General features: G+C 36.4%; 1 protein-coding gene across 6 annotated transcripts in view; it reads right to left on the reverse strand.

Annotated features, from left to right (window-relative positions):
• Positions 1 to 17,297, reverse strand: part of MYH9 (myosin heavy chain 9) — a 103,958-nt gene that overhangs the window by 28,792 nt on the left and 57,869 nt on the right. For all 6 annotated transcript variants that reach the window (XM_039353094.1, XM_039353092.1, XM_039353089.1 and 3 more), the window contains exons 4-13: positions 15,735 to 15,762; positions 14,646 to 14,739; positions 8,848 to 8,940; positions 8,085 to 8,148; positions 7,189 to 7,287; positions 6,435 to 6,578; positions 4,235 to 4,330; positions 2,728 to 2,846; positions 1,149 to 1,301; positions 31 to 204 (exon numbers count right to left, since the gene is read on the reverse strand). In XM_039353094.1, the coding sequence (XP_039209028.1) occupies positions 31 to 204; positions 1,149 to 1,301; positions 2,728 to 2,846; positions 4,235 to 4,330; positions 6,435 to 6,578; positions 7,189 to 7,287; positions 8,085 to 8,148; positions 8,848 to 8,940; positions 14,646 to 14,739; positions 15,735 to 15,762 (1,064 nt within the window). The remainder of the gene's footprint in view (positions 1 to 30; positions 205 to 1,148; positions 1,302 to 2,727; positions 2,847 to 4,234; positions 4,331 to 6,434; positions 6,579 to 7,188; positions 7,288 to 8,084; positions 8,149 to 8,847; positions 8,941 to 14,645; positions 14,740 to 15,734; positions 15,763 to 17,297) is intronic.

A 17,297-nucleotide genomic window follows, 5' to 3' on the forward strand; every position in this document is an offset into this window, starting at 1 on the left:
CTGCTAATCATGACAAGATGCCTAACTCACTGGTTTTTCTATAAGATCAATGCAAGGCTGCAAGTCCAGGCCAAAGTCAATGAAATTCCACTCTATGCCTTCCCGTTGGTATTCTTCTTGTTCCAAAATGAACATGGTGTGGTTGAAGAGCTGCTGCAACTTTTCATTGGTGTAATTAATGCACATCTGTTCAAATGAGTTCAGCTATTTCAGATAGAAAAGAAAAAGCATTTTTAAATTATTAACTGTTGCCTATTACCACATTCAGCAAATGATTGCCAATTCCCATTCTGTTCTCTTTTGCTTTGTCTGCAGAAAGATAGCATTATTTTACATGTTTACCCATACCTTTTTTTTTTTACTTTTTTACAGTATATGTTATCATCTACCACCATTCAATCAGGAGTAATATATATGCTTTTTCATTCCCCACAATCAAGATTTGTCATTTTTATTGACAAATTATTTCATAGCAACAAATCTATCCCCAAATGCAACAATTCTGCTATAAAATGACATTTTTAAGCAAATACTTAATTCATTTTTCTTTAGTATACTAAATCTCATGAACACAATCCCCCAGAAAAGCAACATGCACTTTATTTTTACATTTTAAAGCAAATTCATCCAGTTTGTTTAAAAGAATTATTCCTTCTGACTTTCCGTCTGCACCCGTAAATATTTTGCCCTTTCTCTCCAAGATTAAAGAAAACAGGTATCATAGAGGCATCACATCACAGTGCTTAAAGTTAATGAAGGTGGACCTCTTTACCATTTCAAGAAGGATTGGAAACAACATGTGCTAGGCTGTACTGAAACATTCTCTTACTATCTGAGACCATAAAAATATAAAGATAATTCAAATAAGTTCTTCAGGTGACAGTATGTAATTTATGGTTTTTATGTTTCGGCCTAGAGCATCCACTCCAATTCCTCACTTATTTAGGCATATATTAAATTAACTAAAAAAAAACTGGTTCTTTAAGCAACAGAGAATTTAATAGAAAGATAATATGTTAAATTCCTACACCTCTAATATTTTGTTTTTATAGAACTTAATAGTCAATTTATATCCAGTTACTAATTTAAAAATGTATCAAATATGCTTCCTTCATGGAGATTTTCAGATTATGTTCCCTTTCACTTACTTCGAAGATTTCAAATCCAGCAATGTCAAGGATTCCTATGAAAGAAGCTCCCTGCCTCTTTGTCTTATCCAATGCTTTGTTGATGCGCATCACCAGCCAACGGAACATGCGTTCATATGTAGCTTTGGCCAGAGCTTCGGTAGCAAAATCAGCCTGAAAAAGGGTAAGAAGTCTATTGTACATTCCAGATAGGAAAAAAAAAAAAAAAAACCCAAACCCTCTCATCCTTCAATAATGAATTTATGGTTACACATCTGAATGTCTAAATGATTTCAATTCCTTCCAGTCCTTCTCTACACACAACATCGAGGTCCTGTTTGGTGTAGTGATTGGCCTAGAGCAGGGCTTTTCAACCAGTGGTACGGGTACCACCTATGGTACATTGGCACCTGGCAGGTGGTACACAACCATCCTAGAAAAGTGGTAGCGGGGGAGGGGAATGAGCTGAACCAGTGGCAGCACTGCACAAGCCTAAGTGAGAGATGGCTGGAGCTGCAGGGCTGTCAGGGCTCAGCGGAAGCACCAGGATCAGTGCCACTTTCCAGCTGATTGGCACTTCTTTGGGACTGTCAGGGCTCAGTGGAAGCATCAGGATCAGCGCCAGGCTCCAGCTGGAGCTCGGCGCTAATCCTGGTGCTTCCGTTGAGCCCAGAAGAAACGCCCATCAGCTAGAATGTTGCAGCATCTCCAGGGTCTTGTGATTTACATTCAGATGCTTGGCAACTGATTCATATTTATGACGGTCACAGTGTCCCAGGGTCTTGTGAAGTGACCAAAACCTGTTGCAACCACCCAGCAGACAGGGGGAATAAAAACCAAACACCCCCCACCTCCCACCCACCCCCCCGCTGCCAACCCTCAATAGAAATGCTCACAACAATGAAAACCTCAGACAGGAGGAAGAGCGCGGGCGGGTGGGCAGGCAGGTGTCTTGCTCGGCTGTGGCTTGGGGGGCCCTTTTTTCAGTGCCATTGTAACTTCAAACAGTCACTAAGCGAACTGTTGTAAGTCGAGGACTACCTGTACTTTATCACTTTTTTCCTTTTTTTTTTTTTTTTGGTCATCAAGTTTTTGACACCTTGCTAGGCGACTGATGGTAGTCGGATGTTGCCATATCTTAAAAGTGGTACAATGGGTGAAAAGGTTGAAAAGCCCTGGCCTAGAGACTAGGAGACTGAGTTCTAGGTCCTTCTTAGGATAAAAGACAACTTATATTTAACAGCGTTGTCTTTAGCATTGCAGTCATGGACTAATTAAGATGGCCAGCCATGTTCATTCTTTCTGTTTACTTTTCTACATCTAGGTAGCTTCTTTCTACCTCTACCTCTGCATAATACATAAGATTTGGGCCAATCAGAGATCAATTTGCCAAGTTCAAATGCAAGAGCCAGTCAGTTCTTGTCCAGTTGCCTATAAGCTACTAAGAAGAATATTACAAAACAATTCAATCTGTTTCTGAAGATGCAAGTAATATGTCAGGATATTAGAAAAGTAGACATGGCCATTCATCTTGAAAACTCACTGCTATCTGATTAATGCCAGCTGAGAAAGCTGACATCATATATTGTATAATACATACTTGCTCTTTAGTCTGAGCCTTTTGGACATAATCTCGGCCCACTTTGATGCGAGGGGTGAGAATGCCTCTGGTGAAGTCTGTAACATTGATTCCTAGAAGGTGAGAAACCTTCTGAGCAGCTACAAGAGAGAAAAGCAAAATGAGATTTTAGTATTTTAACTTCTTATATTCTATTCAGAAAAGATGAATACTTGCAGCAAACTCTCCTAGTCTCTAATGATAGCCAGCACATCTGGGAGACTAGAATTGAATGGAAAGGATTCATCCATAAATGGGTACAAGTGATCCCTATACATCCTCCCTTCCCAGAAAGAGAATTGTATCTATCAAGACCCATTTCAGATTGAGCTACTCCAATGAAGAACAATAATTTCTAATAAAAAATATTATGCTCAAATAGCAGAAACAATACATATTCATATGTCCTAAGACCATGGTGGTGAACCTATGGCACCAGGGCCCTCTCTGTGGGCACGCGTGCCATTGCCCCAGTCTTAGGCTTTCAGCTGGGTTTTATAAAACATTTTCGCTTCAGGCCTCCGCCGCCATGTGCCAAAAAAAAAAAAAAAAGTTCAATCAATCAATCAATTTCAACTTCTCGCAGGAAAAAAAAAGATCTCACAAAGTTGGAATTGATTGACCTTTTTAGTCCCACAGTGTCTACCGTTACCACCGAAGCCATGCCCACCCAATGGGCCACGTCCACCCAATTGGACACACCACCCAATGGGCCATGCCCACCCGGCACCCAACGATACATAAGTGGATTTTGGGTTGCAGTTTGGGCACTCAGTCTCTAAAAGGTTCGCCATCACTCCCCTAAGACATGAGTTTCACATCTGATGGTAGAGTCCAACTGTGGCATTTAAACTTAAACCATTGGTTTAAGTTTAGATTTTGGTCTAAACCTGCAAGCAAGATTAATTGTTCTTGGCTCCCAAATATATATCAACTCTTATAACACAAAATAAATTTCTGAAAAACATTCTGCTGATATAAGGGACCCACCCATTAAAATTAAGATGACTTTTAAAGCATGGGCATCTTCAGCATACATGGAAACTTGAGAAAAAAGTGGAGCTATTCCAATAAATAAGCGAGAGGTGCTGTACTCGTGAAAGGTCCAAAACATTTTTTCCAAATAGTTTTTAATGAATGCGTTGCCTAAATAAAAAACTGATTTTTGAGGATTTTTGCTGAGAACGTCTCCAATGGAGAATTATCTCTAATTTTATTTCTGTAAAATGCTTACAGAATATTATCTTCTACTCATTAAAAGCATTCAGGCAGTCTGACATGGAGAATTCAACCTTAACCTCTTCACTGATTTTGGTATTTGGAGAAAAATACCAGCTGATCTCATTTAATGATGAGACAGCCATAACCATTTAATGATACACCCAGGGCAATTCCTCATTGTTTTTAAATGTGCTCAATTTTACAATATGAACTATACAAAGAAAAGAAAGCATCACTCCCTAATCCATATCTAGGAAAATGTATTTACCTGTATTGTCTGGCATGGAAGCCTGATCTGTGTTACGTTCTTTCTTGAAAATAATATTCCCAAGCTGAAGAACACCAGAAATAACCCTTAGTAGTCCTGGGGTGGGAAACAAAATAGCAATATAGATTTTTAATCTGCAAATGTTTCATTCTCTTGATACAGTTATATCCATGTGATCTGTTCGTGGCAATTCCATTCCCCTTCCCTTCTGTTTTATAGAATAGAATAGAGTTCTTTATTGGCCAAGTGTGGTTGGACACACAAAGAATTTGTCTCTGATGCATAAGCTCTCAGTGTACATACATGTAATAGTGATAATCATGATAATAAACAACATGAAAATACATTCATCATAAATCGTAAAATACAACACTTCATCATAAATCATAAGATGCAGCACTTAGTGATAGTCATAGAATACTAGCTAAGCAAACAACATAAATCATACTAGGATACTAAAAAACAATATAAATTGTAAGATACAAGCAACAAAGTTATAGTCATAAGAAGATACGGATAAGTAATAGGAATGATGAGGTGTATCATAGTAATACAGCTTGCATTTTGTGGCAACTGAGCAGCCTCAATTCTCACCAGATTGTTTTTGCAATCCACCCACTTCTTAGATCCCACCCTTTACAAAATTTTGTTCTTTTACAATCACTGAGATTTTCCTAGGCCTATTTCAACTTCTATTCTGCAGAAGTTTAACAACAAATGAAAGCATTTTCCTTTCAATAAAAACCACAATTTATGAATAAAGAAACTGAGGATTCAATAAAAGAAGCACCTGTGCTACCACAAAGAACAGGAAGTGAATTCTCCTATGCCTCATTTATTATGCAAAATTTATAATATTTCCAATATAGAATTGCAGTTATATAGCTCCCCACAGGAGGTAGTAGTGAGCAGTTTCCAATAATCTCTACAAAATATATTCTAAGATAGAAATAACAAGACCTTATTGGGACATTTTGTGCATGATTAGCCAACAGATTAGTTCCATTTTCCTTTTTAAACAAATACTATTTAAGATGGGTAGAACTTTTAGCCTAAATGGCTTCCATATGTTGCAAATTTGTTTAACTAATGCAGTACCTAATGCAACTCAATATTTGCAATATGGCAGAAATAGAAATATGCCTTTCCATGTGAACATCTCAAACTTTTATTTGTATTCAGCAAACATTGAATAGCTATTAAAGAGTGACAACAAACCTGGAGTTTTAGCTAAGCTTTCAAGAAAATAAAAAGTTTGCAGTACCCAGTCCACCACATACGACATTCAATTTTCTGCATTATGAAAATAATAATTATAAGACTGCCTAAATGTATATTGTGCTTTTTATTATTAATCTTGTGATAGTTTCATGGTTAACTCTCATGCCTTAAAGAAAATCATGGATGCTTGATGAAAGGACCAGATAATAACAAGCAGGGCTTCAAAACCAGGTGAAAAGTTTGGAAATGAGAGGAACCCCACTAAAAACAAGCAGTTTTGTTGCCAATTGTAGAGAACTGTGTGTTATTTCTTAGATTGGGCATCTGTTTATTTTATTATTGTAAATTATTTTATTTCTACATTAAACCTAATCCTTCATGCCATGTTTAAATGAAAACAGATAACATATTTTAGTTGATTTCATATAAAGCTGTATTCATTGTTTTCTATTATTCACCTATTGATACTTGATTACTTGTAATTATTCCTATTTTATTTTTTCAATTGTAATAAGACTAGTGATCATTGCATGATATAAATATGGGTAGTCCTCAACTTACAACAGTTTGTTTAGTGACTATTCAAAATTACAATGGCACGGGAAAAAGTGACTTATGACTATTTTTCACATGACTGTTGTAGCATCCTCATGGTCACATGATCAAAATTTGGAGACTTGGCAATTGGTTCATATTTATGATGGCTACAGTGTCATGTGATCACCTTATGCAACTTTCTGAAAAGCAAAGTCAATGGAAAAGCCAGATTCACTTAACAACCATGTTACTAACAGAACAATTGCAGTGATTCAGTTAACAATTATGGCAAGAAAGACTGTAAAATGGGACAAAACTCATTTAACAACTATCTCTCTTAGCCACAGAAATTTTGGGCTCAAATGTGGTCGTAAATCGAGGACTACCTATATATAATTGTCACAACACTTATTTTTCTGGAGCTGTTTCTAGAATTCCTTACCCATCTGCTCATCTTCTGGAATACCCATTATCCTCATTGCCTCCATTGTCTCCTGAAACATATCCTTGTCTTGCTGGCCCGGAATTGTAACATGTCCATTGGAAAGGAAACGGTACTTATTGTAGGGCTCTAAAAGCAAGTCATCTAAAACAGAAAAAAAGTAATGAAATCATCATCATTTATATCTTGTTTGCATAGACATTCAAAGACAACAGTTTAGACTTAAATTCCCCATGACAAGAATGGCATTATATATCACTACTCACAAGTAAGATTCCTTGTATTAGGTTTTCTGTAGCAAAATTTAGTTGCATTAGCTGTTTCATGGTAAGAGATTTCTTCAATATTAATTAAATTTTTAGTAAGGAGCAAGTTTTCAACTGTACCATGGCTGAATAATATTACTTTTTTCTTTTCCTATTGCTTGGCCAAACAAAAGGCAATAATTGGGCCTAATAACAAGCAACTATCTAATATTTACAAAACGGTGCAAGTACTGTAAATAGAGAAACTATGGAACACACAGCCAGCAACATGAAAGGTGAGAGGAGACATCCAATGAATCAAAATGCCTAGGTCAGGGGTAGGCAACCTTGGTTCTTTTATGACTCATGGACTTCAACTCCCAGAATTCCTGAGCCAGTGATACTGGCTCAGGAATTCTGGGAGTTGAAGTCCACAAGTCATAAAAGAGCCAAGGTTGCCTACCCCTGGCCTAGGTCAAACAGTAAAATGATTATAGTGAAGTACTCACTCTTCAGGTGTTCTCCTGCCCCAGTCAGCAAGTAGTAGAAAATATGGAATGTCCTTTCTTCTTTAGCCTGTCGTATTGCTCTTGATTTCTCTAACAGATCTTTAGGAATGTTAAGGAATGGAGGAAAATGGATTTTTATTCCTAAATGTTACACATACAAAATCTCATAACTGAAGCACTTTTCAAGTAAAATATCAATGGACATGCTGCTTAAAAAAACTCCAACGTTCAAAAACAGAGCCTCTAAACTGGGATGGACTACTAGAGAAGGACACAATGGATATACCAGCAAGAAAGCCACATATCACAGTCTGGAGAAAAAAGTGATTTAGAAGCTTTGAGGAAAGGTATAAGCCAAAATCCCTGAGACAGATGGGCCAACATGGTGGTTATCACAGCACTTCGGCATAAACATTAGAGATAGAATTATCTTCATTTTCAATCACCATATTATTATTTTAAAAATACTCAAAAGATTTTTCAATGTTTGTATAACTTTGGCAGGTATTTTTTTTAAAGATATGCCCAAAAGCTTTAATTTAAAAGAAGTATCAAACATAGTTCTGTCATCTACTGGCATGATTCTTCATAATCTCACCCACGATAGCCTTAAAATAAATATAATTTTCACAAATAGACAATCATGAACGGGGGGGGGGGGGAACAGATCTAGAATTCAAAAGAAAAATGTTTTCATTTACAGAAAGTACAGGGCTACAGTTAGAAATTTTTCAATACTTCCATCTTAAGCGATTATGATTTTCCAGAAAGCAAAAATTCCCACTCATTAAGATAATTTGCCTCTTCCAAGTAAAACGTCGAAATGCTGTCCAGCTACATTTTTTTTGTAAGCCTTTATATGTTGTCTGGATCAGTCTTACTGGTGAAAAGGATACAAGTCTCAATGTTGGCTCCAACAATGTATCCATTTACATCAAAGTTGATTCTAATGAACTTTCCCTTAAGGAAAAAAAAGGCAAAATAGTTAAGCAACTGCCACTGAAACAGTGCAAGATAGTATCATATTACACAGGATAGCCTCAGAACAGGGGTGTCAAAATTGCCAGCCCACGGGCCAGATGCATCATAGCAAAACCACGCCCACCCCATTGCCGGCATGCCATGTCACATGACGTCACACGTTTGACACCCCTGCCTCAGGAGCTAAAAGGAACCTGATCAGAGAGTATCCCTTATTGGCAGTAAATAATATTCCCAGAGTTAGTTACAGAATAGCAAGGACAAAGAGCTTATCTGCTTTATACCATTTTAATCAGTTGTCATTAACAGCCTAAAATACTCCTTGTGACAACAGGAAAGAATAAACAGTAATAACTTTATTTTTTATTGTTACTTTCTAGGTCAGGCATGTCAAACTCACGACGTGGGCAATGGCTTCCACGTGATGTGTCCGGCCTGCAGGCCAGGAGTTTTACACCCCTGTTCGAGGTGCTACTTAATATGACAATGTCATCCTAATGCATATATTTCTATCTTCAACATGTTTCTAAAGTGAAGCCTACATTGTTTTAAAAGGAAGCTTAATCCTCACCCAACGTATAAGAGAGATTTCCTTTACAATATTGTATATTTGAGACAATCAGTTCCTTAACAGCAGACATTATTCAGCAATAATGCAATTAAGCAAAAAATACTTACAAATCTTGAAGAGTTGTCATTTTTAACAGTTTTGGCATTTCCAAAAGCCTCCAATATAGGATTGGCCTGAAGCAGCTGTCTCTCAAGCTCTCCCTAGAATAAGGAAATTAAATATAAAACTCTCAACTGATTACTCTCCAGAAGGTACTAACGAAGTATGTCATTATCTCTGACTTCAACATATAATGATCTTCAGAAAATATAAACTTTAAGAGTTATCCATCTATTACCAAGATTAATACTTCATAATCACCAATAATGTTATCAAGATTAAATGATAATTAAGACACAACCAAGTAAGATAAATTAAATTATATTACTGAATCTTGGAAGCGGGGGTTGGTTTGTTGGTTATATACAGGTTAATTGTTATGTTTAAAGACTCACTGAAGTTTTGCATTGTTTGTATTTTTGATATTAGCCTTCAAGATGTCTAAATATCCTTTCCATAATGTGCCTCTAAGTCAGACATGTCAAACACAAGGCCTGGGGGCCAGATGCGACCCGCAAAGTGGTTTCATGTGGCCAGCGAAGCCATCCTGGAAACAGTGAGAGAATGGCCCCCTCTGCCTTGGACCTGGCCCAGGCCAGCTGGGAGCCAATGTAAATTTTGTGGTGGCCATCTATGCTGAAATGCATTCAGTCTTAGCTCCATAAGCCATTACCACCCCGCATGGCCTGAGAGGAACAGTGAGGCTCCTCCAGTGGACCATGCTTGGCACTTGCCCTGGTCCCACCCCCTTCTGCCAGAGACCCTCAGATCTGTCCCACTCCTGCCCAGGCCCGCACAGGCACCCTTGACGCGAATGATGTAGAGCTGGCCACACCCACCCAGTAGGCCACACCCACTCCATCCATGTCCACCCAGTAGGTCGCACCCACCCTGGCCACACCCACCCGGCCCTGAGGGCAACTGCAATGCTGATGCAGCCCTCAATGAAATTGAGTTTGACACCCCTGCTGTAAGTCCTCCCATAGGCTAGAGTGCCTGGTGTGTAGAATTCTGTTATTGTCCAACCCATTTTGGTGTGTTTTTTTTAACCAAACAAAACATGTGTAAAAGCTGCTACCAGACAACTTGAAAGATTATATGGGTATATCAAGGAAAGACTGTATACTGAGAAAAAGAAATTAGTGCCTGGAATTAGGGATCTTTTGTACCACTATGTAAAGTAATTAAATGCTTTGAGGAATCCTGCATAAAAAAGAAGTATTGGTTGAAACAAATAAGCTATTTCTGGACCATGTGTTTTTGTGGTAATGCTTTTTTAATCTTTTATCAATTTGCTTTTTCATAAAATAAACATTTTGCAATTTGATTCCCATTTTGGTGGCAACCAAATGGTAGCCATTTTGTAGTAGCACCTATTCTAAAAATTCCTACTTTATCTATCAGTGCACAAACTGAAGACCAGGGGTCTTCAAACTTGGCCCTATTTTGACTTGTGGACTTCAACTCCCAGAATTCCTCAGCCAGGCATACTGGCTGAGGAATTCTGGAAGTTGAAGTCCACAAATCATAAAAGGGCCGAGTTTGAAGACCTCTGCTGAAAACTCATGCTTCAGAATCAGGCTTTAAAATGGGTCTGTTTTTGACCTATGTGTCTACTATGTTTTTAGGAGGCCACAGTTTATCCAAGAACCACATATAAAACTAACAGCCAAGTTCTGAACCAAGGACCACTTTCATGAACTTAACCACAATTCAGTATCAGGTCACTGAAAAACCCCAAAGCAATTTTGTCGGAACAAAAATATAAAAACCAAATTGCTGTCCCTTGTCTCACTATGTCAGAAACCAGGTGAACCAAAGCTTCAGTACTACTATTCAGAATATCCAGGAAATCCACTCTTCTATGTGGTAAAACAGGAATATCATATCCAGGCAGCGCTAAATAGCAGCAATGAAATAGAAATAATTTTTGTTGCCATCTTATGGACATCTGGATTTTTCAGGATCAGATATGGTAGCTCTAAGTGATAGGAATTAATGAGACACATATTGGGGGGGGGTGAGTGAAGTATTTTCAAAGATAAGGCCATTTGAGCAAGGAGTAGGGAATGATTTATTTTACAAAATAAACATTTCCTTTTTAAGGATGAAATTCTTTTCTCCTTCATTTTTATCTATTCCAGATAAAGTCCACAGAAGTTAAGGAATCCCCTTTTATACAATGCAAAAATGTTTTCTTCTGAATTAATCCAATTATTTAAGATTTCTTTAAATAATATTGTAGCACGGTCTTATAGTTAGCTTTTTATAAGAGACATGTTAAACCACCCAGACATGCACCTCTGGTGATACACAGTAAAAGAAAGTGAAACACAAATAATTGAAGTAATAGGTGGCTGTAGATTGTTTAATTTGCAAATGCTACAAGGCCAATTTAAACTTCTACTTGTTCACAACCTTCCTTTCTTTCAAAAGCTGATGCAACTGATAACATCAGATTGATATTGCTCTTTCTCTCATTAATACTTAACTAAAATATTATAGTAAAATCATTCTACTCAAGCAATTCAGATCATAGAGCCCTAAAAAAATTTACTGGGAGAAGGCAGTGGCAACAATAGTAAATGCAGGATATTATTCAGCCATGGGAATTGATAAAATTTAGGGGCAGCTGCTATCCTTCAAAGAGCACAGTATCAACTGCACTGAAAAAGCAAAGTCATAAAGTCTCAGATGGACTCCAAAATGTTTATTTTGCCAGCAATGCTGAATTTCCTCTGTTTTGTCTTTCCTACTCACATACGTAAAGGTTGTCCTTCCTCCTCCCCCCTCCCCGTTCCCATTGTCTTCTTTGATTCAGCAATTGAATCCCAATTCTTGCTTCTGATTGCAATCTGCTGCTATAGTGATGAGTGATATCACAAAATGAAACATTATATCACTTCCATTCTTCTTAACATCTTCAAATCTATGTTTATAGCAAAGAGCAGATCCATTACAGGAATGCAGCATTTGACTAAAAGAAACAAGCTTTCATTGGGTACCTTGTGTATTTCATGTAGTTATTATTTTGTAGTTCTTTTTCCACTTTAAAAAAATAATGGCCAAGAGATATGAATTAATTCAGGACAAGCCCACAGCATAAAAGAAAATAGGAAAGGAGGATCTCTTTAAGGCATTACTACTTCCTTGAGTAATCAGCAAATGAGAATCTAAAGACAGTCTATATCACCCTATACATATTAAATATTAGGACTGTACAGCAAGACAAAAAGACGTTCGGGAGCATCCTGTAGCATCTGCTTGGAAATTCTTAAAATACCGTATATACGTCTTTTCTTGAGGCCATGCAACTTTGCTCCACTGTTGCAATGCAATTCCAGGAAAATCAAGGCAGAATATGTTTTGCGGGTACCTCTATGCACCCCTAAGTACTTTTTGCTTTCAAATCCAAAGTGCTGCACAGTCATACTAAATGTGCTGTCTTGTTGAGCTTTTGAAGTTGTTCTCCATATTTTGAGACTTGATTATTTTTGTGCTATATTTCTCATTTTCCTTTCAGTTACTCTGTTTTGGTTATTTTTCTTTCAGGATTATTCCCCGAGATAAGAAATAACAAATGGAGGGGATGACTGTATACTATGGATACAGTAGCACTATTTTAAGAAATATCTTTGGAATTGAAGGAATATGGGTCTGTTCATAGATTTTCCTATTTGCCAAGAAAGAAAGCAAATTAGTTCTTTCATGAAAACCACAGAATGAGATCTATCCCAAGCTATTATGGGATTGATTTTCTCTTCTTAGTGAGGGGAGAACAGACCATCATCTTCCCAGATTTTTCCTCGTGGACTACCATAGGACTGATATAATATTCAGACATGATCTTTGTAGTCAGTTTCAATTTTTCATAATTATTCATGTCTTGGACTTGTCCTTTTTAGTTTCTGTATCAATATAGCTTTTACAACTATAAAGTTATTAATACTTTTAGCACATTTTGTAACATATCCAACTTTATTTACTGTTCATATTTAATATTCAATATTTGTTTGTATTTATTGTGAATATGTTTTCCTAAATTTTTCAGAGAGATGTGGAATACATAGGATAGTTGTATTCTACTTTATATATTCAGGAAGTGCAAAATATATTGGTATTATTTTTTCTTTTAATTGCAATCTGAATTACGCAGTGAATCTAGTTTTGCACAAAATATTACTTTAATGCCAGTAAAATCTAGACATGGAACACAGCTATATATTTCTAGTCCAACTTCTAATCTATTAAACCATACTCTAAGGATATGCAGACCTCTTTGCCTTCAATAATTTCAGAAGATCTTACAAGCAGAAATCTTAATTTTTTTTTTTTCCACAAAGGAGTTTCAAATATTTCCTCTAGGAAACAATCCAGGAACAGTATCACTCTTGGGAGTCTTCAAATTGTTAACCTCTGACCTGGAAAAAGCTTTCAAAAGCTTAACCAGCCTACTCATGATTCAAACTAGTTGAAAGACATTGAAAAAGAGTTCATGTGCCATGAGGCAATTTTTGAATTAAATAATTAAATCAACACAATCTGTTGATGATAATGATGAATTTTCTCTTTTGTGATCTCTGAAACTTAGAAACATAGAAATATTTCAGAGAATATTTAAGTATATCTGCTGGCAGTAGAGAGAAAAAGCAGTTAAGAGAAAGCTGCATTTTTTCTTCCAAGAGCCACTCATTAGAATGTGTATATGCACACGCACACCATGCAGACATACTCATAGAAGTAACCTATAGACACGCGTCATGCCAATGTATTTAATATAAAAATCAAGATTTTATAGAGTGAAAAGTATCAATAGCACTAGAAAATACTTTATGTTATAATGGTTTGCAAGAATAATTCTGGGAAAGAGGCTTGGAGTTGGAACATTCAGTCTATGCAGGGGAAGTTTCTTTTCAATATTTCTCAGCATCTTGTACCCATAGCTAGAATACAGGGTGGGACTGGAAGTCCTGAAGAAAATCAATCCACACTGTTGGCCAAATCACCACTGATACCAGACATTCTGTACTATTTTAAAAGGACACCTTTATTGCTGCTCAGAATGCCTTACTTAGTGCACATAAGAAATTGTATAAGGCAGATCAAATGTGATTACTAAGTTTAAATAATAAGCAATAGTGTAATTATTAAAAAAAAACTACAGCCTTTCATTCAGCTCACCTAAAAAAGCCAATGTGAATTGTGAATAAAATAGTTCTAGCAGCAAAAAGTGATACAGGTGGGAGTGAAAAGCTGCTATAAATCACACAATGGAGCAACACACACACATTCTTGGTGCAGATCGTGCAATCAAACGTGCAGCTCACCTACGAAGTACCAAGGGATGAATTCTGACATAATCCGCCAAGAGAAGGGGAAACAGTAAGTGAGACAGTATTTCACAGACTCTTATTGGCACAAAAGATACACATTGTCGGAGAATTTATATGATTATTCATAACAGTAAAGAGTCTAGCAATCTTTACTACAAGACAAATAAAAAACCCATAATTGTAACTAGTGAAGTTTACATGAAGTAGTTCACTAATTGTACACTGATAGCAAGCAAAATGACGACAAAGTTTCTATTGCTCAATCTATAGATAATTATCCTGTCTAATTCTTTCAGGCTTGGAATAATTTACATATATTGCAAATTCAGATAAGGAACATCACAATGAATCAATGAACACTCAAATTGGTAATAAAGGATCAAATTGTGTAAAAGTATCTCACGTAAAGAAGTCAAATTATGTTTTCAATTTCAAGTAAGTGAGCAATATATTAACTGGATAATAGAACTTACTTGATCTTTTTTGGTCTTATGTGATGAAGCAACATGAGCCAAATACTGAATGACCTTTTTAGTATTTTCGGTCTTACCAGCTCCTGATTCACCTCTGGAAGAAAGAAAGAAAGAAAGAAAGAAAGAAAGAAAGAAAGAAAGAAAGAAAGAAAGAAAGAAAGAAAGAAAGAAAGAAAGAAAGAAAGAAAGAAAGAAAGAAAGAAAGAAAGAAAGAAAGAAAGAAAAGAAAGAAAGAAAGAAAGAAAGAAAGAAAGAAAGAAAGAAAGAAAGAAAGAAAGAAAGAAAGAAAGAAAGAAAGAAAGAAAGAAAGAAAGAAAGAAAGAAAGAAGAAAAGAAAGAAAGAAAGAAAGAAAGAAAGAAAGAAAGAAAGAAAGAAAGAAAGAAAGAAAGAAAGAAAGAAAGAAAGAAGAGAGAGAGAGAGAGAGAGAGAGAGAATAGTAGTCAAAATATATTGCATACATTAAAGCTCCCCCTCAAACACAACAGGTCTGGTTTTTAAAAATAAGACTAGTTTTTCCCAATCTAGTATCTAATGTGATGGATAACAATTTTCAGCCAAGGCTTTTGGAGAAAGCTGCTTGAATATTTTGCTAATATGAACATCGGAAACAAAATTTTGGTTCCATTTTTAAAGAAATGAATGCTTTTACCAATGAAAAAACGTGGTGGCGCAGTGGTTAGAATGCAGTACTGCAGGCTAATTCTGTTGACTGCCGACAGCCAGCAGTTTGCTTCTCACCAGCTCAAAGATGACTCAGCCTTCCATCCTTCTGAGGTCGGTAAAATGAGGACCCAGATTTTGGGGGGCAATATGCTGACTCTGTAAATCACTTAGAGAGGGCTGCAAAGCATTGTGAAGTGGTATATAAGTCTAAGTGCTATTGCTGTTGCTATTAAACATCCTCTCCTGAACTTTATCTGTCTTTATTTTCATTGAACATAAACAGATATATGACTCCATGCATACATACCTTTTGAAATATTAGGTTAATACAAAGATGTTAAGTTTTTTTAGTAAATGCTTCTGCTGGTCAACTATGCTTTAATCGTTTTTCTCCATTTTAAACAGTCAATTACTTAAATACTTACGTGCAGAGAATGGACTGGTCCTCTCGATCTGAAATGAAAAAAAAGGAAAGCAGTGACTGAAATGAAATCTCCCTTTTTGCGCTTATTTCTACACACACACAAAAGTTGACCTTGTTCATATATGTCCCCTCAAAGTCTACAACTTAAGTTTTTATATTTTATCTTGATGGAATTTAGAGGTGAAACAAGACTGAATGGATTATAGAATCATATTATGTTGTAATATTCATTTGCCACCTTCAGTACTGCATTCTCTATAGAAGTCCTGGTACTGGTGGGAACGAGCACAAGCCCTGTCACCTTTTGTGGTTTTGCATCTCTCTCACAACTAAACTTCATATGGCATCATGCAATACAGGTAGTCCTTGAATTATGACTGTAATGGAGACTGCCCATTGCAGTCATAAATTGTGATATGTCATAAAGCAGGTCATTATGTGACCAGACCTGATTTTGCAATCTTTTTTGCAGTGGTCATTAAGCAAACACCACGGTTGCTAAGTGAACTCATTGTTCGCTATGGGACACTTTTGTAGAAAACCAAAAGCAAATACCATTTTCAGCAAAAAAGGTAAATTGCACTTATGTGGCACAGGATGCTACAAACAGCCATAAATGCGGGTGAGTTTCCAACAGCCTGAAATACTGTCATGTTACCAAGGACAGCCATCAGAACTTTGGAACTGAGTCGTTAAGTATCTTTCTGCATTGTCCATTATAAGTTGAAATGTTCGCTGGGCAGCCAGTCTTAAATTGAGGACTATCTGTACCAATCATAAAACCAAGCTTCAATCCAGAGCTCTTAAGATAATTTGGCTGAACTTTTTATAGCAAAATAAAAAGTAAAGACTCCAAATCAAGTTTGACTCTCAACACATCTATGTAATCTTACTTCACAGCAACAAACAACTGCCTTCTTTACATGTGTGCACATGTGTGTTTCCCTCTAACTTTGGCATACTGTTTACTGATCACCTTTCAGCAAACATTAATCAGCCTTAACCTTGCTTAGCTTAGGATCAGCCAAAGTAAGCCAGGTGCTGTCACCTAGCCAGACTAAGCACAATTTAAATTGAGCTCAGTTCTGAAGGACCATAAATTGTGAGGTGTCATTGCTTTCTTCAAGATGTTTTTTGAATACACACTTTAGCCTATAGTTCTCCTTTTTTTTCATTCAGATGTTCTCCCATCAAAACATTAACCAGGCTTCTTAAAAACAATAAAATAATATAGAAAAAATATTAACTAGGCTCATTCCTGATCAGTTTCCAAATTCAAAAATGTTTACACATTTGTTAAATCCAGCAAAATATTATTTTATTTTAATTGCTAAACGAGTTTCATAATTTGTAATTTAGCAACTCACAAATTTGCATGTGCAAATTAACCTTAAAGTATATACACAGCTTGTTCGATATTGAATATCAAACCTAAGAGTTGTCAAGGATGTTAAAAATTGAAACAGGGTCTCTATGATCTATCTCACATACATGATAAGATATAGATTCTATAGATCATATCTATAGAACTCTTTATGTAAAATTTATCTTATTCATTCTGTAC

Source organism: Crotalus tigris, unplaced genomic scaffold (assembly GCF_016545835.1).
Source record: "Crotalus tigris isolate CLP2741 ecotype Arizona unplaced genomic scaffold, ASM1654583v1 scf7180000018491.14276545383:2951260, whole genome shotgun sequence".
Taxonomy (NCBI): Eukaryota; Metazoa; Chordata; class Lepidosauria; order Squamata; family Viperidae; genus Crotalus; species Crotalus tigris.